Source organism: Apium graveolens, chromosome 4 (genome assembly GCF_009905375.1).
Source record: "Apium graveolens cultivar Ventura chromosome 4, ASM990537v1, whole genome shotgun sequence".
Classification (NCBI taxonomy): domain Eukaryota; kingdom Viridiplantae; phylum Streptophyta; class Magnoliopsida; order Apiales; family Apiaceae; genus Apium; species Apium graveolens.
In genome coordinates, this window is record NC_133650.1 from 168,231,035 (window position 1) to 168,250,307 (window position 19,273).

At 34.7% G+C, this 19,273-nt stretch overlaps 1 protein-coding gene across 3 annotated transcripts; it reads right to left on the reverse strand.

Moving 5' to 3' along the window:
* Positions 1-239: 239 nt before the first annotated feature.
* On the reverse strand, positions 240-8,996 carry LOC141720425 (auxin response factor 8-like). 3 transcript variants are annotated; one of them, XM_074522829.1, is made up of 14 exons: positions 8,471-8,996; positions 8,147-8,256; positions 7,917-8,015; positions 7,768-7,824; positions 7,527-7,682; positions 7,362-7,446; positions 4,235-4,325; positions 3,947-4,111; positions 3,746-3,868; positions 3,530-3,605; positions 2,410-2,557; positions 1,216-2,198; positions 936-1,126; positions 240-629 (listed from the first exon to the last, which is right to left on the reverse strand). In XM_074522829.1, exons 1-14 carry the CDS (start codon positions 8,511-8,513, stop codon positions 452-454), a joined length of 2,505 nt encoding a protein of 834 aa, XP_074378930.1. In that variant the 5' UTR covers positions 8,514-8,996; the 3' UTR covers positions 240-451. The 3 variants fall into 3 exon arrangements, with proteins under 3 accessions (XP_074378930.1, XP_074378929.1, XP_074378931.1); XM_074522828.1 differs by having other exon boundaries at positions 8,147-8,259; XM_074522830.1 differs by lacking the exons at positions 8,147-8,256; positions 8,471-8,996 and having other exon boundaries at positions 7,768-7,820; positions 7,917-8,020.
* Between the last annotated feature and the right edge of the window lie 10,277 nt (positions 8,997-19,273).

The window sequence follows — 19,273 nt, forward strand, 5'->3', positions numbered from 1 at the left end:
TGGATGGGATTTAAATTTGTAATTCAATATTTCCAACCACCAAAAAAAAAAAAATTAGTTAACCCATATTCAAGTTCTTGTAAACTTTTCCCATTTCTGTGAATTTGGTGCCCTTTTAATAACTTCTAAACTGCCTTTACAAAATAAGGTAGCACATGCATTTTACAAGAAGATTTGAGAGCACAACTCTCAACTCTACATAAAAACAATTTCCAATTTTTTTAACCTAATAGCCTTGCTTCATCTCACCGTAAGATCCACTCCAAATTCCAATAACCATGTCCTTGTAAACTGGGGATTTATGTATATTAAACAATTTTACAGTGCGTGTAATAGTAACTTGGGTTAGAGTCATATTCACCAAGGAACATCTGCTACACTAGGGAGACATATTTTATAGAAGATATATTGCCCTCTGGGAAGAAGAGTTTTAGAAGTCTCGAAGACATTCCTAATATTCAAGTGAACCCAAAGAAGGTAGTCCACAGAGAAGGTCTCGATTTTTGCTACCATTTCTATCCATTCTTCCGCCTGCATTTTGGCCGAAAGATTCAAGTTCTTGCTTCCCAAGCTTATGAACATCATCAGGGGAGAGTATCTTGATATACCAGACACTATTTACGAATGCCCTGCACAAGATAACAGAGAGCAAGTCCATGATAAAATTTGTATACATGGCCTGAACCCATTCTGACAAATCATTTCAACACAACATTCATCAACTAGCATAAACCTAAACTAACATATATGGGTTGGACATCCCTGCTCCCGCAACCTTTAAAAACGTAATTTGGGTTGTAGGGCATTGGATATAGAAATTGTTAATATTAATTGTCACTTCCATCCATGAGAAAAATAAACATAGGATGGTCAACAGCCGACTGGTAAGCAAAAAGGTTATGCAATAATTGATCCAACATAAATCAAGTACTTACTCCCAAGGGTCGTCTCCAAGGAGAAGCACATCGTTCTCCCTGTCGACAAATACAAGCTGCCAGCCTGATCTTTGAGAGTCGTCAAGCAACCCTTCGATCCCGAACATCTGACCCATCTCCTCACGCAACTCGTTGTAGCTGTGGAAGCGGGTGATGTCCAATGACCTCCCAACTGACCCAGATTTGTAAACCTAAAAAGATGCAAAAGATCTCACACATAATTAATTATAAGAGAAAGGCGTTAAAAAGATTAATGTACAGATCAGTTTTTCAAGGTTACCTTCACAAATGTACTGCTAGGGGTTGGTGGGTCAACATTTCCTGCACTGTGCAACAACTCAGATGAGTCCTGCATGTTGCAAGTATAAAGTGAACTCTGGAACCCTGATGCTCCTAGCGACATAGAGGGAATATCAGCATCAATAGAAGAAGTGCCAATACTAGATACAGTAGTGGGAAGTAAAAGTCCTAAAGAGTCAATATTAGAACTAAAATGATTTTGATTCTGGAAAGCCAATGTACTATTTCCTTGCACAGCAGCAGCATCTTTCTCAGGATATGGAGGAAGCGACGATGAGGCAGAAGTCTGGACCTGTGAAGGAGCAAACTTTGAGATCCAGGACTGTTGAATTGGTTCACCAAGCATGGAGTGACCAGCTCTAGTGTAATTTATAACATTTCCACTTCCTTCCGAACTCAGCGACCCCAGCAGGTTCTGCATATCGGAAGGAGATACAGATTCCGGAACTTTAGGGTTGACTTCTGCAAAATCATTTTTAGGATATGAAGGTGGAGGAACACTTGCTTGCTGCTTTTGCTGCAGCAGCAGTTCACTCTGTATCATATAAGCCTCCGGATATGCATTACTGTGTTGTTCCTCTGGTTGGTTGTTAAGTTGCTGCAGTTGTCTAGGGAGGTTTTCCGATAGCAACTGGGTTTGTCCATGTAAAGTATGAGAACTGGACTGCTCCTGCTGCTGCTGTAGTGGATTATGGCTGCTGCCCATCGCTTGGAGGTATTGGTAAGGTTGTTGAAACTGCATGAATGGCTGTCTTGGTGAATCTCCACCTGCCACATCCTGCAATCTGGCTGCCAACATAGCTTGGTACTGCTGGTTGAGATCGTTGCGACCAAAGGTTGGATCAACTCTCTGCTGCATCCATGGCATCATACTACCAGATTGAAAGTTTAGGGAGTTAAGTCCTTGCTCACCAGTTTCACCTCTTAACCATGTCATGTTGTTAATTGCTTCGTCTCTGCTACCTGCAATAAAAAAACAAAAAAAAAATCATTGGGGGATAATTGGACCCAACTTTTAGATTATATTAGAGAAAATTTTGGCTTAATATAGAACACACCCCAACACAACTAGCACTTGATATGAAGCAATCGCGCAACACCAACTGGAATAAGGAAGTTGCATAAATGACAATTCCATGATTTAGAGGAGCAACTATTTGGTTAAATATTGTACCTTGGAAAGATGCAGCCCCAGGGTACCATGGCCGTTTTAACCTAAATGGAAACAATGATGGATACATCGGAAATGTAGTTAATGGTTCAATCTCCCACAATGACACCCGTGGTTGCCTATCACCTGCAGTTGATTCGTCCCAACCAACCTATGCAAACAAGATCAAATAAATAGAGGTCAGGGCCAGTTTTGCCAACAAAGTACTTACACGCAGATTAGCAATACTGAATCATGAGATCATATTGAAAAAATCATAAAGCAGTAAAATCTCTTTTTAAAGGAAAGATGGAGTAGCCATGATTCGCGTAGAGTATGTTTTCTGAGCAAGAGAAAAAGAAAGGATAAAGAATAAGAGAAGCAATTGAGAGAAGTCAGAACTAATTACCTCTACAAATATAGGGTATCTTTAAAGTTTAAAGTAATTAATAAACTACGCTATCAAGCAGAAATCTCTTTATTCTCTCAAAAAAACACCTAAATACTTGAGTTGTACAAGGCCAAAATAAGAGACTAAACCTAACAAAAGGATTAAAGAACAATGAGACGAGGCTTTAAAAATCTCGTACATTATGTGCTCGGCCCAAGTTATCCAATATAAAAACCACTTTAGACCACCTTAATTTCTAAAAAATTGAAATTTCTGGAGAAACACGACTACTGAATAGAAAAGTATCCTCATCAGTCATCACAATTAAGGAAACTTGAACTGTCCAATTTAGTTAAGATATCACTTTGATCATGTCCCAAAAAAGACAGCTTTTTATAACCTATCTACTATTACAGACAAGTCCAAGTCAACGACATATTTAACACTTTATACATATCAAATCTAGTTTGTTTTCTTAGAAAGTAAAAGTATAATTAGAATAAGCACTTATTTGCATATGAACAACCTGACCTCAGAAAGGTGCTCCAGTTTTGTATAAATAATTTTGGTCCAATTTTTTTTCTGAACTGACATTTACTACAAAATTTAAAGTTAATTAGGCTCAACATCTCAGAAGAAAAAAGAGATAGCTCGTACGGGAGTTGAATATCTAATCTGCAATAAACGAGGGGAAAACAAATAGGCTTAGGAAAGCCAAAGTTCATTTGAATTCAGAATTAACAGACTATTTACCTTGACCGATCGCCAGTGAGAATTTGGCCAGCGAACAGGATCCAAGTCACCAATTCCAGTGATTGTGCCCATGTATCTGGGCACAACATAACAGAAGAAGATGTCTAGTGAGAAATAGATGCATACTTTAAAATAGGATTCACTGTTTAATATAAGGTAACACAGCATCAAAAAAACTTAGTCTACTAGCAGTAGATGATTTAAGCAGTGCCATACCTCCGCACACTTGATTCTTCAGTTTCAAAAAGCATCCGAAATCGCATCCCAACAGAAACACGCGTGTGAAGTACAGCTTTGAAATATTTTGAAAGGGGTATGACAAACTCAGACGGACTAGCCCTGATAGAAACTAGCATGTAAATAAAAAGAACAAGGACCTGTTAAGTTACCATATTATCTCTTTATATCAGTACTCGCCTTGGGTTATAGAAAATTGTAAAACAACTATTAGTAGCAGCTGCATGAGCTGCAGCAGCAAGTAGTCCAATGTGCATGCTATCACTCGAAAGAACAGAAGATGGCATCACAGTTTGCGGACGAGTAGCACGGCGAATTCCCAACAGAAGCTGATTTTTCTCATTCCTGTCACATAGTACAGGAAATAACTTTGAGAATTTAAGGACATGAAGATATAAGATCTCACGAGAAACAGTGAGTGACAAGCCTGAAAACATATATAGAAGAAGAAAAACAAGAAGCATATACCATATAAACAGAACGGAATCTCCAGCAACAAGTCTCTTGGCACTGACAAACACACTCCAGCCAGTAGTTAGAAGATGCCGTTTTGGCTGTCCTGCGTAATTTAGGAGACACGGTTAGTTCTAGGAAGACAAAGTCAGCAATGAACTAACAGAAGAATAAACCTTTTTGTTGGATTATGCATCAAACATTTACTTTACAGATGGAAACATGAATTATAACCAGCATATTACTAAGCACTTTATTTTTTTGTAAATGATGCCTTCTCATTGAACCAATAGAAAGCAATAAAGGAATCACTATTTTGAACCAGATAAAAATTTATTTGCTTCAGAAAAACAGACCAGGAACAAAAACATACAAATAACAGCAATAACAGCAACATATGTGCTAAAACAGGAGTAAATCCCATCTCCCTCAGCCCTCAAGTTGGATTAACAATCAACTATCAAGAGCACTCTTCCACCATTACTGATGAGGAACGAGAATAAAGAATTAATATACATGTTATCAATTAACAATCAACTATTTGCTTCGTGTAACGTTTTGACATTTTGAATTTTTTTTTATGCGCAAAACAGTAGATAAAGTAACGTTTTGGTACAAAACGCTATATAATGTACCGTTTTGAGCCAAAACGCTACTTCAACCACCGTTTTGCACATTTTAAAAAAATTTAAAAAAAAATTAAAGTACCAAAACGGCACACTATGTACCCTTTTACATTAAAAATACAAAACGTAAGACGAAGTACCGTTATTAAGTGACATTTTAGGCCATTATTTTCAAAAGTGACATTTTGGATCATTTAACACTCAGAAATGACATTTTGGTCCATTGTTCGATTTAAGTGGTCTACATAGAATACAACTTTTTATTTATATATTAATATTTATATGTGGGGCTAGAAGTTTATTAATTAAATAGTTTATTTATAATAAAGCCCAATTGTTTATGAGACTTAGGGGGTGTATTCAATTCAGATTTTAACGGACCGTTAATAATCCATGAATTTTAAAAGATTATAGTTGATTTTATATTCTACGTAGAATCTATATGGAATTGATATAATCCATGCAGAATTTGTAAAGTCTAGTAGATTTTTTTTCTGAAATTCAATAATCTCTTGAATTTATGGCGAGATTTCAAGAATTCTAAAAAAAAACTGTGAAATCCTATAAATTCCACGGACTTTTAAAATCCTCTAATGTTAAAAAGTTTTAGAATACCACTAGATTTTAGTAGATTGTTTATAATCCATATTGAATACCTCTAGATTTTATAATATAATTTGAAATCATGATTGAATACCGGTACCCCCACATTATTACTTGCACTTGATTTTAAGATATATTAAATTATCGAATCGGAACTCTTCTCTCTCTTCTGCGGATGATTGAATACCGGTACCCCCACATTATTACTTACACTTGATTTTAAGATATATTAAATTATCGAATCGGAACTCTTTTCTCTCTTCTGCGGTTGGGAACCCTTTAGGTAGTGGGTATTCTGCTGTTCATCCACCCAATTTTTGATCAATTCTTATTTTTGTTTTATAATTCCATCTTTCCTAAAGTTGTTAAAGTTGTCCTACATCTATTACAGTTCTCAAAATATATATGTCCAGTGTAGATTTTTATCCCCCTCCCCTTGTAGTTCTTTTAGATTAACAAGAACAGTCCAAAAGTCTCACTTCAACTTGAAACTCCAATTTCTAGAGAGATGAGACGCTATTTTTATTTTAAGAACTAAATGTGAGAACTGAGTCCAATGTATAAGTGTATTTTGAAAAATCTATGTCCAATGTAGAATTGTATTTTCAAAAGACAAACACCTCACGTAAGACACTTACAATTTAACTTATTCTGATGGTGATGCTATTTCAGTGCACATCCCACTATTGGATTTCTATCTATGGTATGGTGGGAAGTGGAAACTGGTTAATTCACTATGTCAAATACATTTTTCCTGTAACCGATAGATAAGTTTTGACTCCCTTTAAATGTCTCATCCTTGACGTCAAGATTTATTTTACTCTTCCACTCTAGATTTGACTGGCTAATGTACATATGCACAAATTCCAAAAGAGCCGACCTACTAATTTTAATTTGGCCCAATTGACTGGGATAATGGAACTCTGTGATGTACTGGAGAATACTGGCTGATCCCTACTATTTATTCCTTGAAGAGCCTGGATCACAGTAACATCACAAATTTTATACCAGAACTTTATAGAGATTGATGAACTACCATCCTTTGATGTTTATTTTTCAAGCACATCATAACGTGGTGGGCTCTTTTGGCCCTCTCTCACCAAAATTTCTTTCCCACTGAAAGAGATAAAAAAAACTACAAATTTATAAAAAAAAATCTACTCCTTACTTTGTGACAACTTATTTATGACATCTATTAGCAATTGTACGAGTTCAAGAACGTTCTGCAAAAGAAGAAATTATTGTCCTAAAAAGATCTATCAAAGGTTCAGAATTACGTATATCAGGCATAAAATTTGTTAATCTGCTATAAATTCCAATAATATTTGATAAGAATCTAGGTCTAATTATCTTCTTTAATAAATGTAATATAAGCTGGACAAAAAGATCCCAGAAGTATTAGCTTCAAATTATTTAGAATGACTTCCTAGTGAAGAGTTATGTCTAACTATGAAACAGTATATCTTTTTATGCATCCTCCAGCTTACCAGCTTATCAACTTCCCTGAGACTTTTCTTCCAGCTTATCAACTTCCCTGAGACTTATCTTCCTATTATTTACATCTTACATTTCTTGTCCTGATTTTATAGAATGTATTAAATATGAGCATAGTGAAGTAAAATTATAAATGGCAAGTGTGATAATTTTTACAGAAAGCAACAAAATCCAGAGGGGTACAAGAAGCATCAGACAATGATAACGCATTAACACTATTCGTTAAGACATTGGAAACTTGAAATTTTCCCGTAACTACCAAATATGTCATCTATGTAGCTTAACAGAACATGTAATACTCCAAATTTAGAAGTTACATTTAAGCTAACAGATAATTACCGCAAACATGAGACATAATCAGTAGAATCACATTCGATCATGTAAACTTTAGAATGATCAATATAGGATGCAAAACCTACCCCTAAATATATGCCTGAATTTCCATTCAACATCATGAAGGTCTCTAGCGATTAACTCCTGAGCTGGAGGCTGTTGTGAGAAATCCTGTGGATCCAAGAAAACTGATATTAGTAAAACCCAGGAAGCATAGATGACAAAATGCGTCCCAACAAAAGTTATCTTACCAGTGGAGGAAAAACTTTCTCTGCAGCACGACGAGGAACAGAGAACCCTCCATGGGTACTGGTATCACTAGCCGTTAGTGTCTTGCAAAAATAATTTGTTGGCTGCCTGTTTGGAATTCCCAGCTCAACAGGAAGATATGTGTCCTTCTGCTCTTGCTGAGAAATTTCCCCAATTATTTGCGTTTGTGTAAGATTATAACAAAAAAACTACAGATAAACAGATTTTAGTAAATCATTCTACCGGAGTCAATGGCTGCAAAGTCATTTGGGCATATACTTCATCAGTTTCAACATCTGCCTGAATCCCGCCAAAAATTAGAACGAGTTGCTTCACAATTAAAAGCTTATAAGAATATACATGATCATTATTATGTATTAAATGGGACATACGTGCATTGTGACATTGTGGACTTGGCAGATCAACTGGGCAGACAGGTTTGGATAATTGGGAATGTGACCATCAATTTCTTTAGTTGTCGTTGCAGCAACCTGCCCTCCCAATTCAATTGAACACCATATAATTACCCTTGCACATAAAAAATTACTAATATATGCATACATGCGCTTTGAATCATTCGAAGAAGTCTAACTACACTCAAAAAGTGCTACAGAACTCAAACCTGCTCACTGTGACCTTGGGGAAAGTAAACCACGCGACTACCCACTGCTGGCAGCGACACAAGTGGACCAGAACAAGCATGCCATAACTCTGAATTCAAACATTTCTTCTCTTCTTCCATAAAATTCAAACAAACAACAAAAAGAACCATCAATTCACATAGTCAACATTAATCATATCCTTCCAGTCTTGTACTACATTACAAAATCAATGCCATTCACAGCATGAAAAACCATAATAATATCTACAAAAATAAAAAGACAAAAACAAAGGTCAAGATTGAAAGACCAGTATATATGAAAAGGAGGGGGTGAAAGAAAAGCACCTTCATGAGACTGCTGACCTAACCCTGATGTTGAAAGCTTCATTCTTTTAATAATCTACTAAACACTTCAACTGATATAATAATATCTATAATTAATTAAAGATGAAAATATAAGTAGAATTAACTAATGCATCTAAACCCTCAGCTTTGAGGCTAATAAAAATCCCAAAAGGCCAAGATACTATCACCAACTAATCAACTCTCAATCTTCACCAACCTCTTCATCACTTTTGTGTATCCTCTACTCACTACAATTCACCACACTAATTATACACACAGTCAACTACAAATCAAATCTAAATATCTGGACCTTATAGTTCTTGCTACGTAAAAAGGTAAACTTTGAGTTATTAAATATGTAGATGATGGAATGAAAAGGCAAGATTGCACAAGCCTAACCCAGCTCAAAAAGCCAGAAGATTCTAGCAACACTCAAAACAAAAGCTTTTTTTTAATGGCCATTCGCTGTCGAGAGAGAGAGAGTTTTACTAAATGTTGTAAGATTTAAAATTGGGGTACCCGAACAAGTAGAAGTGAAGAGCGTGCTGCTCACTCTGTCCCTAAAAATAAAAAATTCATTGTATTAAAATATTTATAAATATCAATTTAATAAAATAATTTATGGTTATATTTGATTTTATAAATTAGACGTAAATTAATTATTAATTACTTACAATAAATAGTTTTAAAAGTCAAAATAAAAAATTTATTACGATAAGGAGGGAGTAATAAACTAGCGCACTCGTACTTTTGTTTTTGTTGGGTATTTATGTACTCCCTTTGTTCCATTGAATTATATATATTACTTTTCGACACGATTTTCATTACTCCTTTAAAGTATATCTCCATAATATTTTTTTAAAATTTTTTTTTCTGAATAAAAGTTTCATATTTGAACTATTATTCAAAAAAAATTTAAAAAAAAACATTATACAATATACTTTATAAAAATCTCAAAATACGTGCAAACAGTAGATATAAAAATAACGGGACGGAGGGAGTAGGTAGATAGGTTAGTGTGAAGGAATAGACCGATAAAGGAGGAGCGTAGGATGGTCTGACAGTAAGCATGTAACAAACCCAAACATACTTCAGTGGTCTTTGTCACACTGTACGGACCCCCTTCCATTTTGTACCAGTTCCCTTTACACTGTACCTGGGCTAATTATCAAACCGCCGCCTGGTCCCACGTTACACCGTAAAATTTGTTTTTTTATTTTCTGTACTGTAATTATAATTTGAGTTTTTAATAAACTGTTAAATGCAGTACAGTTTGTTTTTTATGCGTTGCGATTTGAAAATTTTATCAGACCACAGGTGCGGTTTGATTTGCGGTTTGAGGAAAAAACAGCACTACATGCATCGCGATCACCCCAATAGGTATTATTCAAATACTTACAGTTGTGGTCCTACGTTTGTTTAAAATAAGTAGGGGTGTCATATTAGACACGACTCGAAATTCGACACAAACTCAAACAGTTTTTAATTTTTTGGCCGGGTTCGAGTTGGGTAAAAATTAATCCGAAAAAATCATTCCATTTTCGAATTGACCCAAAATTTACACAAAATATAAATATACATGTCGATATTTACATCTCATTCAACAATATTAGTTAAGCCCAATCAGGTCCGGATACATTTCAAGCCCATAACATTATGATAAGCCCAATAACTCTACTTTTATTTTCTATTCGTACCTACTTTTATACTGATATATCTTAGCCTCTTTCATATTACTTTTTTATCTCATTTTCTTTTTTATTAACTCTCCTTTATACACATCTACCTATCCATTTCAAAGAAATAGTCCAAAATATCACTATTTTAGTGAAAAATGCCTAAAATATCACTTCTCGTAACTATGATCCAAAATTTCACTTTATGACAAGTTGTCGTCTAGCATTTTAAAAATATGACAAAACGTTATACGAAATAGCGTTATGTCACCTTCTTTTTTTAAAAAAAAAGTGTACCACATGCTACTTGAAGTAGCGTTAAGGTTTTTTTAATTTTTTTTGTACTTTTTATTTTTTAAGCTTTTATTGTGCTTCGTTTTAGGGTCGGAAACAACACTTAATATTAAGTTTTTAATAGTTATTTTCAAATTAATATTTTTAAATTTAAAGATGTACCCTAATTTAATAATTTTTAATCTTTTTGGGTTCAATAATTCCCTTTTGAGTTTGAGAATTATTAAGAAATGGAGAATAAAAACACATCTAATTTAACAATTTTTAACATTTTAGGGTTCACAAATTCCCCTTTGGATTTTAGAAGTATTAAGAAAATAAAATTAATAAAACGTACACAGATTTAGAGGTTAGGATTTAGAGTTTAGAGCCTAAACCCTGAGAACCAAAAATGTAAACTATAAAATAAATAATTTTAAAATTTAAAGGTGTAACTTAATTTAATAATTTATAAAATTTTAGGTTTTACCAATCCCATTTTGGGATTTAGAATAATTTAAAATATTTTTTTTATTAATTTGGAATTTAACAATTTTTTAATTGGGTTTAAAAAAATTATTTAAAAAAAATAATCCATGTAAAACGTTATATAAAGTAGTGTTTTGGGGTTAAAACGTTACATGATGTAGTGTTTTGATACTAAAATACTACATAATAGATCGTTTTGGCTATTGAATATATATATATATATAAAAAGGTTAACCATACTAAGGCTACTTCATGTAACGTTGCAATATTGAAATTAAAAAGGATACATTTTGGGTAGTTTCCAAACGCTAAATGATATAACATAGGGGTGAACGCGTGTCGGGTTGGTCGGGTTAGGGGTAATTAATCGAACCAATCCAATTAATTCGATTTTTTAAAAAATGAACCCATTAACCAAAAAAAATATTTCAACCCAACCCTACCCTTTATACATTAGGTCGAGTAGGGTCGGGTTAAAACTTGAATAAAATTATTTAACTATTTTTAGATGTCAAAATTACAAATAAATTTAATTAAAAGTTGAATTGTACCTCATAATTTAACCAGAAGATAAATGTTATATGATACTGTTATTCCCAAACAATGCAACAAGAATTACAAAGGGGGGTTGAATGTAATTCTGGTTCATTTTTCTGATTTTAAAACTATTATTACTTAATAATATAACTATGTAGATTTTCCTATGTTGCGGAATGATAAAGATATGAAAATCAAACACAAAGAAATAAAACACAAGACTTTAAAACTTTCTTGTGGATTTGAACTTATCCACCAGAGATATATATATTAAGATGAGAACTCTGTGATGTTTGAATAGCACATAGTTGCTTACAAGTGAACTTGCAGAATTACAAAGAGATGCTTAACATATACAGCTTTTTCAATCTCTTTGAAAATAATGCTTACTAACTTGATTGTTTGTTCTACTTGCTATACTTGATTTATATACTACCAAGTTACATGATAAAAAGACAAACAAGTAAAACAAAAATTGTTTCTAGTCTAATTTCATGCTGCTTCATTACACTATCCACAATCTTTGAATATCTTCATAATTACATGGAAATAGTAATGCTTCTTTGTTCTCTAAATCCTGCAATTAGGCTGCCACATTCCATTTGCAAACACCCGACGCATGTGACTGTGTTGTCACTGTCAACTTCTCTTTTGAATATGATCATCCTTCGGGACTATATTGGTCATCCGTCGGAATCCTTGTCGATTATCTGTCGGGAGCCTTTGTAGATCATCCGTCGGGAGCCTTTCTGCCACTTGACTCTATTTCACTTATACAGAATTACAAGACATCTTATATTTATAATTAGCCAACCTATTCTGCATATCAATCTAGTAGTCAACATGACTTAAAGAATCCTATAGTATCTACTCAACTAATACATTATTGTTTACAGACATGTGCTACAAGACTTATTATTACATAAGCTACACTCTCGATGGATGTTCAGTGGTCATCCGTCGGGACTATAAAATTCATTCGTCGGGACTATTATAGAACATCCGTCGAGAGCTACAAAAACACTAAGTTAAATCTACTAAGAGGTTTTGTTCAACTTATCATCAAGTTCACAATATATTTCTAACAATCTCCCCCAATTTATGTCTACTGGAATTGTAGCCATAAATTAAGAGAAACTTGATGATAACAAAACATCCTAAATGTATAGATTGAATTATGGTAGATAAAACTAGTAAGTGTTACAGTTTATTTGAAAATTGAACAAAGTAAAGTGTACAAAGAGTTCTCAAAATCATTTTCAAGGTGCTCCTCTAGTCTGAGAAGATGTGATTTATCTCCTTGATTGTCTTGATTTCTTCCCAAGCTTCCTGTTGGTATCTTCTATTTGATTTTGGAGTTTTATATGAAATTCAAGTTCTTCAGCATTTGATAGATCCATCTTTTCTTGTATTTCCAATAGAGTCTCATTGCTTGAGATGCTCAATTGGTCATCCAGTCTGAAGAATCTCCTAACACCTTTTTCATCCATGAATTCCATCAGCCAGTTAGGCCTCAAGTGCATTATGTTTCCTGTAAAGGGAATTGATAGAGTCATTGAGAGTGCATCTGAGGCTTTTCTGCTGCTCCTTAGTTCTTCTATCTTCTTTGGAACCATTTTCTTGGCAGTCACATTAAATCCAAAATGTTTCTTGAAAGATGAGAAGATCTTTATCAAAATAGAACAGCTATCTTGAAGAATCATGTGAAGGGGTCATATGATCTCTTTCACACCCTTATATTTGAACACCAATCTTTCAGGGAGATTTCTGTGAGCATCAATTGCTCTTACTTCTTATAGCTCATCCATGTAGAGGTTTATATCTGAAAATTTCTTGATGTCACTGATATATTGAAGATCTCCCTTGTTGACAGTTGGTTGAGTTTTGGTTAAGGTTTTGGTTTTAAGTCTCACAGGCTTGACCTTCTTGATTGCTCTTGTCTTTGTCTTCTTTAACTTGTTGAGGATTGGTAAATTGAGCTCAGGAAGAGGCAAACTATCCCAGTCTACTGGCTCATCTTTGGGAACTATTGGCTCACCATGATAATTCCTTGTAGGATCCATCTTAAATTCCTCTTGCACAACTGAGGGCTTGGATGTTTCAGTTGTAGATGTAGACTGGTTGGGAATGTAATCTTCCATCTCATCATCATTAAAGTCCAATCTTCTTTTGACCCTGACTTTGTATCTTGGCTTCTTTGTCTATTGAGGTTCCTTGTGCATTTTATGATCCTGAGCTTCAGTTATCACAGGTTGCTTCTCAGAAATCTCAGTTGCATTTTTCACTGCTTGAAGCTTGGCTACTATAGTAACTTGTTTTTTCTTCTGTTCGAGCTTCTTAGCATCTAAAGCAGGTTTCTTCTTTTCTTGTTTAATTCTCTCATTTTCTTCCTTCTTAGCTTCTGCAAAATGAGGGTGTCCAGCCACCACACAGATTTCTTTCCCATTCCTGTAGATCTTAGCAATTCTTCTCTTTAGTACAGAGTCAGTTGGATCCTTGAAGAATGCAATGGACCTTGCCAACAGCTTCTTTTTATCTGGCCTTGGAGTCTCAAACATTAGCTCCAAGGGGTTCTTGTCATATGACTTTGGATAATTTCTTTTGGGCTTCAAAACCAAGTTGGCTTTTGGAGACTTTATACATGAAGGTTGGCCCTTTTCCATATTATCCAGAATCATTTCATTCATTGAGATTTGCTTGACTTGAGATAAGTGATGAAAGATCTTGCCTGGTTTCTCTATTTGACCAAATTTCTGCTCAATATTCTTGTCAAACTCTTCCCACTTTTCATTCAGTTCAGCTGCCTTGATATTGATCAAATCTATATTGTCCATCATTGGTGGCTTAGTGAAGGTGATTTATGGAATAATTACCTTGCTGGAATTTATCTTCAGCACTGTCTCCCCCTCACTTGCAGCACTTTGACTAACTGAGGTAATTGAACCTTTCTCCCCCTTTTTGTTAGCATCAAGTTGAGAAGTTTTAGGTTTGCTATGTGCATCCACTAGCTGTTGAAGAAGCATAGTTTGATGAGCTTGATTGAGTCTAATTTTAGTGAACTCACTCTCTAGGTTAATCACCCTTCTGCTAAAAGCATCAATTTTGGAGTTTGTTTCAGACTCCTTCCTGAGCCTTTGATGTAGATCTCTCATTGTAGCTTCAGGAAGCTTAGACTCCAGTTTGTTAAATACATCCCTCTTGATATCAGCTATGGAGGCTTTGAGTGCATCTATCTTTTGAGTCTGTTTGAGATTTGATATTTGATGTAATTGAAGGGAGTTGAGATGAGCTTGTAACAGACTTTTGGTGTTGGCATCTGTGGAGGCTTGAAGAGTTGTATTGGTCTGTTTGATGAGAGAGATCAGGGTTGACTTGAAATAATGCTCACTGCATTCTTTGTTAAACATCCATGATGGAGTGTTTGTGTAACACCCCCAAATCCGGGGTCGGGGATCCGGGTTGTCACGAGTTCCATTTCCCTTAATAATACTTAATCTTAATAATCAACCAACTACTGCGTACTGTGACCCCACAATATATACACACACCACAAGTTATAGTCTCAGAGATGAATATCCAAAAATAACACAAGTCATTTTATTCCACAATTATAAACCATTACACCTTAAAAGGGTTTCTGAATAATTTACATATTCCTTGCCATTATTACAATTCATATAGATACATAAGTCTGGTGCATCAAAAGTTGGAAGCCTAGCCTATTGATAATTCCTACCTCAGCTACAGCGACATCAACGCTTCCAGAAAACTGCGGAACGTTTCCTAACTGCTTGCGAATTGGAAGCTTGGTCCTGTTCATCTTTTCTATCTGTTATTGTGTGATGAAAGAAGAAAGTAAGGGTGAGCAACAAGCCCACCAAAATAATATGTATTATAATTAACCATATATGAGCATTCTCATAGTACTCATGAAAGTCTTGGTCAAGAAGAAATGAACCAAGTTTGATCTCTTAATGCGACCAAGTCGTAAAATATTTAGTATATATATATACTTTTCAAAATCTTAAATCCTTTTCCATGCATAATATACATAGAGTTCCAGTTTATAACTGTATAAAAATATCGTTGCAAGGTGATCTCATATATCTAACCTTGTCTCAACGTTTTTCTGAAAATCTTTGTCATGCATAAGATAATCATTAACCAGATATAAGTTGAAAAGGTGAAGTTACGAGATACTCCAATATACTTATATCTTTTCCGAATACTACTTGAACTACCACCATTCAAGGTATAATCAGTTTCAAAAGTTCATCACATATATGAGACTACAAGATAAGATTTGAATAGATTCAATCTTTGAAATATCATTCAGAAGAAATGAAGTTACGAGATACTTCATTAAGTCCCGATATATATGTACACCGATATATATCTCATACTTTCCTTGGAAACCTCTGTTATGAAAAGTATAAACAGAGTTATAATATCCGATGAATTTGGAAAGAAGAAAACTTTGGCATAAACGTGATATCGTGCTGATCAGGCAAAGATACCAATAAGTAACCTTTTCTACTAGTAGATGGACGAATTCTCCACTGGTCATCACCCTGGCCGCATTAGGACCTATGTTGGACTGCCACTCAGCCACTTACGCATTGATGGACTCCCACTAAGCCACTTACACTTTCATGGACGCCCACTGAGCCCATGTTGCTTATGCCGACTCAAATAGATAGACTTACTTCCCGAACGTTGGGCAAGTAATCAAAATGTTTTCTCAAAACAGCAACCTCGTTGCGAATATAAAATACACCACAGAGCCGAATCCCTCAGGTTTTAAGCGAGTATTTAAATCCCCTTCGAAAGGAAGATCTTAATTCTAAAAATGAGTTTTGGGATCCGCTCTAACTTTTAAAAATCATTTTGAAGACTCGAAAATATTTTAAAGAATGTTTAGAGTAATGCTGATTTAATAAAATAAATCAGTCCCGATATGTTGGAGAAAATATCTGAATATTATTACTTAAATAATATTCCCATAAAGGATAATCTTTATAAAAATAATTGAAGTAGAAGTTTTACAACTCATACTTGAAATGAATAATAAATAACCAAAGATATACTTATACGAAAGTACGATCTTTATTTGAATAATCGAAAATAAGTTTGATTATCAAAACATTATTCTTTAATAAAATAAAGAATATTATTTAATAAAATAAGCGGAGTCATAAGTCCTCGAATGAATATTCAAAATAATATTCATTAAATATAATAAAGTTATCGAATAAACCTTATTCGATTAATAGTTTTGAAAACTATAACAATATATATATATATATATATTATACTCGGGAACATCGACTCCCGGTTTAGAAAATGTTTACCTTTGGGTCCCCTATACTAAGGGTATACGCAACTACTGCTTATCTCTAGCATAGGTATTATTCAACTTATAAGCATTTGAATCAACAATTAGATATCAAGATTACGAAACAAACATGCATATATACCATATCAGCATGCTCCAATATATCGCAAAATTTGCTAATAACAATCATGCACTTATCACAAGATAATGCATATACATATATTTACATCACAACAACAGTATAACGGGTAGAAAACTTGTCTAAGTGTTCCCGGATAGACTTAAGCTTAGAGTGGGTCCGATAACCTATGAACAATAATATAAGTCGGAATTAAACTACGGTTGCTTAAGAAACTAGACTTTAACCAATTGAACCCTAACGTTCGCTTATGGTCACTCCTACGCTTAACGAATCACATAAGTCGTTCGAGTGCCCTCGGCTCCACCATTTTTAATAAATTAACCATTAAGAATTTTAAGGCGATTCTTTCGCGAGTACTCTACCAACCGCCTAATCCACTTTACATAATTGTTTTATACTCCAATTAGTCATTTAAGGGCTTTAACCAAGGTTTCAAAGTAAGGCGAGGGGTAATGGTTCGTTCGCGAAACGCCGTTACTTAAAACGGTTGTTTCTCCTAAACCGTACATCGGATTCAAGCGAACCATATTTTAAAACAAAGCTCGTAACATGAACTATCTAAACATGGCAATGGTCAGAATCTTACAGTGAGTTCACGGGTCCTGAAGTTATAACAAAAATAGTCTAAGGTACATCGGGCATTATGATGGCTATGTTGACGCGATTACCAAAGTTTATACTACTCCAAATCAATCACAAAACAACTTACAACCAACATTACAACCAAAATCCATCCAAACCTCACTACATCAATCAATTACTTCATGTTTTATCCAACTCATTCAATCACAAACAAAAGCTACTAACCACACTAAGGTTCATTAACTATAAACAAGATTCAATCATCCAAATCACTACAAACCCAACCAAACTTGAAACACACAAGAACCATGCTTCTCATATACTAAAACAATCAAAACCACTCCTAAACATTCAAAGTAAAGCTTAGGGTATGAGGTTTTACCTTCCTTCGTGAGTGATAAGTTGCTAGTAAGCCTTAGGGAGCCTTGATATATCCTCCTACTAGCTTGATCTTTCCAAAGAAATCAAGAACACAAAATTAATTTCAAGAAAGTACTATTCACCATCTTCTTGAATGATTTATAGAAAATGCTAGGAAAGGATTTTGAAGCTAAGATTCCTAGGAAGTATGTAACTTAACTAGGAGAAACTAGGATAATTACCTTGTAAATTAGCAAGTGGAGGAGCTTGGACTTCCCATTTGTTAAGAAAGAAGCCGAGAGGTTTCTTCAAGAAATGGGGATGAAAAATGATTTGTTTGCTTGCTTGGTGAATTTGTGTGGTGTTTTGATAGTTTGGTTAACAATTAACCTTGGTTTGACTATGGTTTAAAATGCTTGGCTATGATTCATTCTTGAAAAATATCTCTTTAACCTTGCTAACCTCATCATCCCTATGTCACTTCCATGCCACATGTCTTTATCTTGTGGTTTGATGATGTCATAATCCCTGGCTTCTTGTACAAGCTTGTCTCTTGGTCGCTTATTTGTTTTACGGTTCGCTTATCTCTTGTTTTCGTTAATCGTTTGAGGGATCATATCCGGGATCTTATTACTTGGGTTCCCCTAAACCTTTCTCAATATTTTATATTCCTTTTATGATCCTCTCTTATAATCCTTGAATTTAAATCCTTTTAATCATGTTACCTTATACTCAATTCTTTCGGTATCTGGTGGATTTTCGGGGGAAAATCAAAGTGTCCGGATTCGAATTCTAACGACCTTTACATACACTCATTTACTTTATGGAATACTAATACGATCTTAGAATTTCCATAACAGTACTCCTATATAGCGTGGTCTGATAATTTTCCTTAATCAGCATCATCAGCAAAAGTTACTATTCATCCGTGTTTCAAAATTCCAAAAATTGGTGTTATTACAGTCTCCCCTCCTTAAAAGGATTCCGTCCCGGAATCAGATAGAAAATGAATAGGGATACTTTCTTAGCATTGCACTTTCAAACTCTCAAGTCAATTCTCCACATTGTGGTTCTACCACTAAACTCTGACTAGTTTGATAACCCTTCTCCTAAGCACTTATTTTTTTGATCTATAACCCTTCCTGGTTGCTCCCTATATATCTAGCATCGGGATTACACTTCCATAACATTGATATGTGGAACACGTTATGAACTTGCTACAGGTTCGGGGGTAGGGCTAGCATATATGCTAACTTCCCAATACGTCTTAATACCTCAAAGGGTCAATAATTTGTGGGCTTAGCTTTCCTTTCTTTCCGAACCTCATCCATCATTTCCAAGGGAATACCTATAACTGCACTAGATCCCCTACTTCCTACTCTTTGGCCTTTCGTGTCAAATCAACATAT